The sequence below is a fragment of the Micropterus dolomieu genome, linkage group LG08 (genome assembly GCF_021292245.1).
Source record: "Micropterus dolomieu isolate WLL.071019.BEF.003 ecotype Adirondacks linkage group LG08, ASM2129224v1, whole genome shotgun sequence".
Taxonomy (NCBI): Eukaryota; Metazoa; Chordata; class Actinopteri; order Centrarchiformes; family Centrarchidae; genus Micropterus; species Micropterus dolomieu.
In genome coordinates, this window is record NC_060157.1 from 26847482 (window position 1) to 26857805 (window position 10324).

A 10324-nucleotide genomic window follows, 5' to 3' on the forward strand; every position below is an offset into this window, starting at 1 on the left:
TTTATGCAGAATTGCTGTCAAATGATCACACTATCTTTACAGTTGTATCTGAAGCCACCTCATAGTGAAGCACGGACGCCGGAAGCAGGAGAAAACAACTAGCCTGGCTCTGTCCAAAGTTTTAGCAGCTAGCTGTCATGTCTAATAATAAAGTACTAGTTACTGTGGTAGAGGTATCTCAGCAGAATAAGTGTTAGTTATTTTAACCTCCACACACCATGAATCTGGCAGATGCTGGAGAAGTTGAAGAGTTGAATTTTCATAGCTGGCACAAGTACACACTGTATACTTCTTTCAAAGCAAATGATGAATGTGTTGTTCATTCAGGTTTTTTGCATCTTTGCATAAAGGGATATAAGGGTCATTGTTAAATTAACTGATGTGTGGATTAATATAAACCCTGGCAGAATGTGAAATTCTATATTCCACACTTTGTAACTCCCGAGAGCCACATCCTGTAGCACTCACTTTTCACTGTTAATGAGTGTTGTCAGTGGCATTTGTTAACTGTTGATTGTGTGTTTACTTATAGAGTGCTATAACAAGTTTTACAACTGTTAAAGGAACTCTGCTGGTATTTTGCCATTGGAAAAAAATCTTCTGCTTTTGTTCCTGGTTTTATTTTGTCTTTTTAATTTCCTTCCAAGATGAGCATATGATCAACCTTTCAGACAAGTGCCATGGTGACGTGAAGATAAATGGAATTGAAGTGTGCGACAGTGACTGGGACTGGGACAAAATCGAATCCCACTTCATTTGCCAAGCTCAGAACTGTAGCAACGCTGTTGTTGGTATCCCCAGTGTTAGAATGCCTAATCCAGCTGTGGCCTACCATCATTTCAAATGTGAGGAGCACCATTACAAACTTAGCCAGTGCCTTCATTTCAAGGGAAAGTGTAACAGAAAATTGATGTCTGTTTACTGCACTGGTAAGAATGTGTATATTTGTGCTTTCTGTACCTTCAATATTCATGTAAATGTTGAGGTAGCACAGCTGTTCACTGCTTGTTTTAGGGTCAATATTATGCATGTTTACGTGCATTTTCAGGAACTCCCTTAAAAATGTATTTTTCAGGATCTTAACAGCCAACAGTGAAATGGTGAATCCATTCCAATAATTTGTATAACAGAAATAGTTGCTACATTTAGCTCACTGTCTTTTAGCTCCAGCTTCATATTTAACAGACAGATCTGTACATTCTCTTTCACTCCTTGCAAGAAAGCAGATAAGGCTATTTCTTAAATTGTTAAACTCAACACAATTAAACACCATTTCCTAAAGTTGAAGACATGACATTGAATACTTTTTCTATATTTATTTTGCAGAGAATGTCAAGTTCAATACTACAGAAAAATGTGGAGGTCAGATTGAAGTCAATTATCGAAATAAGTGGGAAAAAGTGTGTCCCCTGAATTCATCATTTACCTCTGAATTTAAGGAAATGCTGTGTAAAAACCTTAACTGTGGTGGTCTCGCTCTTAAAATACAGAACAACAACAACAAGAAAACGGTAAGGTCCCACTAATTAATTAATTAATTAAGCCCTCATTTAGCTGTCAGGCATCTCTTTATTCTTTTGAATGGCTATGAAATTGTATTATTCTGAAGACTAAAGTTTAAATTTCAATTTCAAGGACACCTTGGAAACACACCTGCATTGCACAACTGATCACATGGACATCAAACACTGTGTCATCCACGAGCATTGTTCAAACGTTGTACCAGCTGAGATCTACTGTACTGGTAATCAAACATAAATTCTTTCCCAATAAGTCAGGCTGGTTCCTAAAACTTTCATTTAGTTGTTTTTGTGTAAAGCAGAATATTGTATTCTGTAACTAATTAACATATTGTAAAACTAATTTCTTATTTGATTAACATGGCACAGCATAACTAGATGGACGAAGCAGTCCTACTCAGAATGCAGAAAGGGCAACGTGGCTGTGTTTGCTTTCAGGGTATGTGATAAAACCACCACCCAAAGAGATACGCAAGCCAATCTCCATAGTGCCTATTCTCCTGGGAGTAGGATTACTTTTGGTTCTGGTGATAGTGATTGTTGTGTTTATAAGAATCTTCATTGTCAAGAAAGCCAAGAATGTCTCATGTGAGTATATTATTCTATTACGCTTATCTTCTGTTATTACAACTTCGGTTAAAATTACTGTTCAATACTTTGTTACACTTTTAATGAATTAATTTGTAAAAGGTTTACCATTCCAACAAACAAAATCAATCTACCCAATAATTCTAATCAATCCAGTGTAATGACAAGGTGTACTATAGCCTTTTTACCACAAGAGGCCAGTCTTTCTGCATGTTAATTAAATTCTGAATATCGTCACCATTTAAACTGCTGCTTTTTTCCCCAGCATTTATATTTCAGCTCTTAGAAACCAGTACATCAGTTCTGCTCACCAATGCTAAATAAAACAAACATCTTACATTCATTAAAAAGTCAAACCTTCTTCAGAGTTGTAAAATGTGCATGTTGTGTGTCCCAACTGTTTTTCTGGCTTTTGTGCTGTCATTTAGTGTTTCATTAAAATGAAACAGTTGTTTATTATATACCAGTAAATGTCTAATGCTTCTTTAATGTAGCGAGAATGTTCCCAAGACAAGAAGTAGAGTTTGAAAGTGGCGACTATGAGGATGTCAAAAGCAAAGAAAATGAAATGGAAGAATCTCATCGTGGCAGTAAGTCTCAAAACATATTCATTCATTTACATTATGTATATAGTAATGTTCTTAAATAATAAATATAGAATAGTGAACCCAATCCCCTTATTACTATATTTATATTATTGTGCTTTTATGTTATTATTACATATATAGTTTATATCATAGTATTTTTTTATATATACTTTATATTTTTGTATTACTACTATATAGTACATGCATATTTAAACTTGATTTCAAAGTAAAAATAAGCACAGATTCAGAATATGGTGAAAATAGCTTTCATGGCGGAGTTTATTTTAATGGTTTAAGAAGAAGAAGAAGATACTGCTTTATTGTCACATACACATCCATGTAGCAAAATAAATTTTTTCAGAATGGAAACACAGGGCTGTGTAATTTGAAATTTAGGGCAATGTGGAAGTATTTGCGAAAATGTTTTGTTTCTGTTGTTCACACAGGGTTCAGATCAGAGGCTGAAGTCATCACAGAGAGTGACACCAGGAGCAATGCCTCATTTTCATACGATGATATTGATGAAGCTGCTGAGGCTCAGCCCCTGACCTCTAAGGCCGCCACTGCTGGTCCCACAGGTGACAATTATATCCATGAGGGCGCCCTCGATCAAAGCAGAGGAAAGCTTTGAATCATCTTTTTCACACTTAAAGGTTCAGTGTGTAATATATATGAGGATCTATTGACAGAAATGCAATATAATATGCATAACTATGTTTTCAGTGGTGTATAAAGACCATACATTATGCACTGTTGTGTTTTTTATTACCTTAGAATGAGCCATTTCTATCTACATACACTGCGGCTCCTCTTACATGGACATCGCAATGTTGTGCTGCCATGTTTTTACAGTAGACAAAACATTTTGTCAATACGTTTAATATGTAAGAAAAAGAAAAACAACAAGTAGTAGTAGTAGTAGTAGTAGTAGTAGTCAACTGGTTTATTAGAAGTGAGAAAAGACAAATTTGGACAAATATAGGCCCACAGGTATGTTTTAGCACAAGAACACATCGTAACTTCTCCTTTGCTTTGCTTCTCCTGTGCACTTTAAAAGGGAGAGGGTGAACGGTGCATTCATGTGGTGTTGGAATAACAATTGCCACCCTCACCATTAGATGCCACTAAAACTTTCACACTGAACCTTTAAATACCAAATCTTGACAAATCCTCGCATTGTCAGCACTCAGCTAATTTTAATATGCTGTTTTTGTCTTTAACAGATGAGGTGACCTATGAGGTGGAAGACCCACAGGAGAATTACGACGACATTGAAGCCAGCCCTGAAATCTCTCAGACTAAAGTTGAAGTCCACGACAGCCCCCAAACCACACCTGAAAGTATTGCAGCGGCATCTCCAGCTTTGGTGCAGGAGGATGAGGACTACCTGGTGCCGGGCCATGATGGGTGAGCCAAAACTGGGTTTAAAATCTGCTATAATCAAATCAAATCTGGCAAAGTCGATCACCCCAAATCAAACCCCCTTTTACTCATATGGACAAACAATATAAGAGTAAAGAATCTTTTATGCAGTAGACATTTGCTGAAGTTGTTAAAATAAACTAAATCAAAATTGAGAGCATAAAAATCAGAATGCGTCCCTATATAAAAGCAATTCAAGTGAATGTATGGTTTGAAACTTAAAGATTGTGCAGTTTGTAAATAGGAAAAATTACATTTGTCAGAAAACATAATCTGAGTATGTAATACTAATTTGTGTACCACCCCGTGAGATTTAGTTATCTTTATTTCTTCTTTTACATAAGTGTGTATTATTAATGTAAAATGTGTTGTTGAGGGAAATTTGTGGTAAAATATTTTTTCTCTTGTGATAAAGATTTCAGTCACAATGCAAAGATAGTGTCGTGGAAAGGATTTTTATGTTTATATCATTCATTCTAATTATTAGTGCCTGTTGTTGATTTATTGGCTTTTATGAAATGTGCCCAATCACATGTTATTTTCTGATTAAATGTATGCCTACTTTAAAAAAAAAAAAATATTGATGGATATAGTAGTTGAGCTTCCATGGTTTCCACAATATTATTTTGCTTGAGTTTGTCAATTTATCTATTAAATGCAATCCATCAATACACCTTTCTATAGTCATAAAATAAGCTCTATAATGCAAAGAAACAGCAAAAATTTAATAAATGTTACATCAGTCAAACTCCTTGTGTAACACGGCTGATACAGCAAACTCAGGTCATGTTATGACATTGTTACATTGCATATTTTATGTGTTTATGAGCTTTGTAAGAATGTTTAACCATGTTTTTAAGGAATAGATGCCAAGACTTAGATGAGAAGATTTATACCACTCTCATATCTGAACAGTAAATATGAAATTACAGCCAAAAGTTATTTTTACATAGCACAAAGACTGCAAACAGAGGGACACAGCTAGCCCGGCTCTTTCCAAAGGTAAGAAAAGACACCCAGAAGCATGTCTGAAGCTCACTGATTAATACATTTTATCTAGTTTGTTAAATTTGGACAAAAACCACAGTCAAATCAAGAAATTTTACAGAGGGTTATGTGCGAGACTATTCCTCGACAATGTGTTGTCTTCAGTGTTTGTAAGGTATCAATCTTCTCATTTAACTCTCTGCAAGAAAGCAAATACATGTAATTCCCAAAATGTCAAAATATTCCTATTTATCATGAATATAATGTTCAGTTAGCCATGAATGTCATCTTTATCGTTTGTCTTCAACAACACTGTAGGTGTTGTAAAGTACTTACTAAATTTGTATTTACTAAACTGATTAAAAAACAGTAAATAATAGTAATAGTTAACTGTCTCTTTTATGATCTCTTTCATATTTAAATTCAGTCAGTGTATCATACCATCATCTGTGCAGCAATTACTGTAACTTGTGACATTGGAACAATGAATAGCACTGCTTCAAAATGGATATGTACACCTATAGTGTGTGAGCCTTAAGTTAATGATTTACTGGGACTTAGTGTATGCTCTGTATTACCACTTTTAGATTTTATCCTCTACTTACAGCTAATGATGCCTCTGAGACTCCTGGGTTTTAGAAATGGCTCAGATGTTGAGTATCAAACTGTATGTTATATAAGTCATATATAGTTTGATACACAGCACAATAAGCCATTTTCTTCACAGCACATCGTTTGTACTCAAGATTGCCTGAAATGTACTGCTGATCTCATCAAGTAGTAAACATTTAGAATTTAGTTTTATCTCCATGCTGTTTTAGATTTTTTATAATCACTTAAACATACTCATAGACCACTTAAACCCAAGGTCAAGACATCGAGAGAGAGAGAGAGAGAGAGAGGGAGAGAGAGAGGGAGAGAGAGAAGGAGAGAGAGAGCGCAGCTGCTCACAACAAATGTTAACATGGGTAAGGCCAATCCAAAAGGGACTGACAGACATACTGGTGCTGCTTTTAAGAGATTGACAGACTTGCTAGGGCCTCACATGTTTTGTCAGGAGTTAGGCAAGGGCCACTAAGATCACAGAACGAACGATACACCCAAAGGGATTAATTTGTATGCAGCAGCCCCTCGTATGATATGTAAACATCACACCCAGTCTCGTTGTCAGAGGCCTTGCTGAGGGATCATGATGTAGGATTAGGTCTGCTGTGTGGCTGAAGCTGAAATAGATACAGCACAGATTTTTTGTTCTGTCTCAGTTGCCACTTCGTCACAGCAGGGCCCAGTGGGGCTTGCATGACCTGGGTGACCATAAAAGGCTTAAGCGCCGTGTTGTTTTATATGAATTTGTAACAGGAAATCCTCTTTGTTTACAATAGAAATGATTTCTGTTGATAACAAGGCAGCACTCTGGATAAAGCAGTGCTCTGCAGAATCCTTGTTTCTGTGATCCTCTGACCCTCTTTCTCCTGGCATTATAATATCACACTGATGTTTAACCTATTAACTTCAAATCATGTTTAACATATCATTTTCCAAAGGATACCACCGTTTTTAGCAACGCTAGCTGCAGACCTCTGGGAATAACAGTGTTAGCCAGTTGGTCAGTCCATCACTTTGGTCCAGAGTGAAATTTCATCAAGTATTGGATGGATTCACATGCACTCTCATCGTCTCCAGAGGATGAAATCCTACTCACTTTTTCTCTATCACCATCATGAGGTTCGCATTTTTAGTTAAAATGTCGCAACACACATGTTCCACTCAGGTTCAATTGCAATAACTTGAAACTGACTAACTGATCTCTTAACTCTTGATCTAACCATCCAAATCAAATGTCTTTGTCCAGTAGATGTAATTTGTTCACATCTTTCGTTTATGATCAAATACATGCAAAACAAATATCATTCCCATCAGCCTTACTGCCTGTACTGTGCTAAATAGCAAATGTTAGCATGCTAATGGTGTGTTCCATTTGACATGGAAAGTAGGAATTTCCAAGTTCAAGCAGGAAATTTCAACAGGAACGCCACCTCGGATTTCCAACTTGGAATGTCGGCAGAACCTCACCAACCCCGACCTCAAAATCCAAGATGGCTGCTACCAACCAAGGGTGTAAGCGAGGTTTGGAACAGTGAAGCCGACCAAAGCCTACATGGAAGGTTCCACGGAGATCAGGGGAGGCTTACTGAATGGAAATAAAACAATATTACATTACTTATTGCATTAATTATCAAAAGGAGATCACATAGAGTAGCCTACATGTGTGAAAGTTCAGAGATACAGTAGTTTTGAGGAACTGTTTTCCCCCATCAGTGTCACTAATAAATGGCTTAGGACAGGCCTTTTTAAAACTATTTGGTGTAGTCAGAAGAACAGCAATATTAGGCTATTGTTGAGTGTCTATGGGATCAGATAATATAATCATGATCTCAAAGACATCAAGGAATTCCCCAAGCTTTGTCAGAGGAGAGGCCCGCAGTCTTAGACTTTAAAAACCCCTAGCTTAAATTATAAATTCTCCGTGAATCTAAAAGAACTACTTGGCCATCAGTGACACTGTCTTGGTTGTTTGACAGGTGAGCCTTGTATGTGGGCTGATTAAACACGATCCGAGTCAGACAATCACAGCCAAAAGACTTTTTGTTGTTAATCAGAATTACGGTGTTTCTGCCGTTGCTTTTTGTCATTAAACCACGCTTATGCTGCAAGATCGTGCGCAGTAGGCACTGGTGCCAACAGGAAGTAGCCCTGTAGTAGTATTATTATATATAATAATAGTAGTATTATATTGTTCCAAAATTGGCTTCACTGCCCTCTCTTCAAACCTGGAGTGTGCAGTATCTTTGTCCAGTAATATCCAGTCTATGGAATCAACAGAAGTGGAAGCTGTAGTACATACTGTTTATCGTACATATTTGTGTCTCATTAAATCAGCCATACACACAGTCCTGTCCAATTTATATCTGTAGACATGTTGCAATGGTGTTTGTATGTGCAAAATACCACATTGTTATCAGCTGATATTGCTTACAAATGCCAGAGGTATCAATCTTTGTTTTCCAACTTAAATCTGTTATTCAACTGGTAACATGCTGGTAACATGGTAAACATTTTATCTGCTAAATGTCAGCATGTGAGCATTATCATTGTTAGCATTTAGCATGCTGATATTAGCATTTAGCTCAAATTACCACTAGCACAAATTCCATTTCTGTTAACATTGTGCTTGGTTTCAGTTCCGTTTTATAGATTGCTGTAGGTTAGATGGTAATATGGTAATATTTAAAATAATGCAGCAAGGCTTGTAGGTAGCAATAGAGGAAGTGAGGCTACTTTCTATTTTATGCATCTAAATATTTTGAGGCATTCATGTGCACAGAAATTTTTATCAGGGCTAATAAAATCAATCAGGATATGAGATTCTTATTCATGGGAGACCTTTGACACACCTTTATCTTATGCAAATGTTATTTTAGCTTATTATCTTTTCAGACTATTAGACACCTTTGACCAAATGTTTATATAATCATGTTTCAAATATTCATCCAGGCTGGCTTTGTCTCTCATGGTCGTAATTTGTTCAAACACAGATAAATGTTGACAAAAGTTTCTTAGCCACCTCATGGTGTCTTTTTATGGTGGTAACATCCGCTGGGAGAGGCCCCAGTTGTGGTGATTTTCCATAACACAGAGAATGCTATTAATAATAGTGCCCCCTGTGTTCACTGTCATACAGAATGCCTGGACATCTTGTGTGTGTGTGTGTGGGGGGGTGTCTCTTTATTATATTCCTTTTAGAAATAATGTGGTTATTAATGTTTACAACATTAAGAAATGGTAATGGATTTCTCACAGGCAATTGTGTCAGAAGTCATAAATGGTACTAAATCATAAATAAAGAATCGTTAGAGTTTTAACGTTCTCAGGTTTCATGCTGGAGGAGGATGCACATCAGCCTGAGAGATTTTGAGAACTGGGCAACCCAAATGTTGTGATTATTAAACTGATGAACTGGGCCCGTATTTATCAAGCTTCTCAGAATTACTCATAAGAACTGACAAAAATTCTTGTCTCAAAGCTGTGCTTAAAACTTAGTTATCAAGAATCATAGTCCTAATTTGAGTGAAGTGTAGGACTAAATCTTAAGTGTCAGTCTTAGTGCTGATTTACGACACTTTGCTGTGCCGCAAACAGGTTTTGGATGACAATGTCGCCAAGGACCAATCACTGAAGAGATTTCCTTATTTAAGAATATTCTCAGATAAATTCACATTGAATGGTGAAATTCCTAAGAGGAGTTTATATTCAACACACATTTAACAATAAAGAATTTTCAACATAAGACATATAGGCCTACGCATTAATAAATGAAAGATTTCAAACAGTCTATCTTTATATGAGCGCCATCAAATGCGCCTACTGCTCCTGTATTGTGGCTATTTGCATGAACTGTGTTTGCTTCTGTAAGTGCTAAACTTGTTTCCATAATTATTCTGCTGATTGATGGTTGTGACGGGTCAAAATCATCAGCATTGCTGCGTTTGTCCTGTGGTAAATAAACAAAGCGTCATCATCAACTTCAATTTAACTGAAAACGCGTTACTGCGTAAAGTCAGTGGTGAGATGACGTCCCTCACCAACTCGCTGACAAAGTTTATGCCTGCGCTGTCCTCTCCTCTCTGCACGTCTCTGTCTCCACAGCGCCATCACAAGCCCTACTGGCCTCTCCTAACCACATGAGAGACCTCTCGAGCTGTCTTAAAGAACTGGGAGAGTAAGAGTGATAATTTGATAACTTGCATTTATTCTTAAGTTAAAAAGTAGGAGTAAATTTCATGAATTCTCAGCACGTAAGACTAAAATGGCACTTTGAGAAGCTTGATAAATACGGACCCTGATCTATAAAGCATTAGTGAATAATTTATATCATAGGGTTAGGTCCACAATCTTTCCAGTTTTCCGTGTTATCTGTAACCCCGGCTGGAAATCAACGGCCAGAAATGGCCATTTCCAGGACATGTGTACGCCACAGTGAGTGATGATTTACTAATGTGTAAAGTACTCAAGTATCAGAAACATGACAGCCATATAGATAAGTTAAAGGGGAAAGTCAGTAACCACTGTGCCTTTAATAACAGCATGAAATGATCTTTATTTGGCATGCAAAGGAAATCATGTGATGATAAGAGTCTCGGGTAGCTGTAGTTTCATGGA

The 10324-nt window shown here is 36.8% G+C and overlaps 1 protein-coding gene across 2 annotated transcripts in view; it reads left to right on the top strand.

Moving 5' to 3' along the window:
- Positions 1 to 5487, top strand: part of LOC123974515 (scavenger receptor cysteine-rich type 1 protein M130) — a 16172-nt gene extending 10685 nt beyond the window's left edge. Inside the window, exons 13-19 of one of the 2 annotated variants that reach the window (XM_046055297.1) lie at positions 648 to 929; positions 1327 to 1511; positions 1636 to 1744; positions 1959 to 2108; positions 2603 to 2698; positions 3142 to 3315; positions 3919 to 5487. In XM_046055297.1, coding sequence (XP_045911253.1) covers positions 648 to 929; positions 1327 to 1511; positions 1636 to 1744; positions 1959 to 2108; positions 2603 to 2698; positions 3142 to 3315; positions 3919 to 4106 — 1184 coding nt within the window. In that variant the 3' untranslated portion in view covers positions 4107 to 5487. The remainder of the gene's footprint in view (positions 1 to 647; positions 930 to 1326; positions 1512 to 1635; positions 1745 to 1958; positions 2109 to 2602; positions 2699 to 3141; positions 3316 to 3918) is intronic. The other variant, XM_046055298.1, reaches the window with a different exon arrangement.
- Positions 5488 to 10324: the final 4837 nt, after the last annotated feature.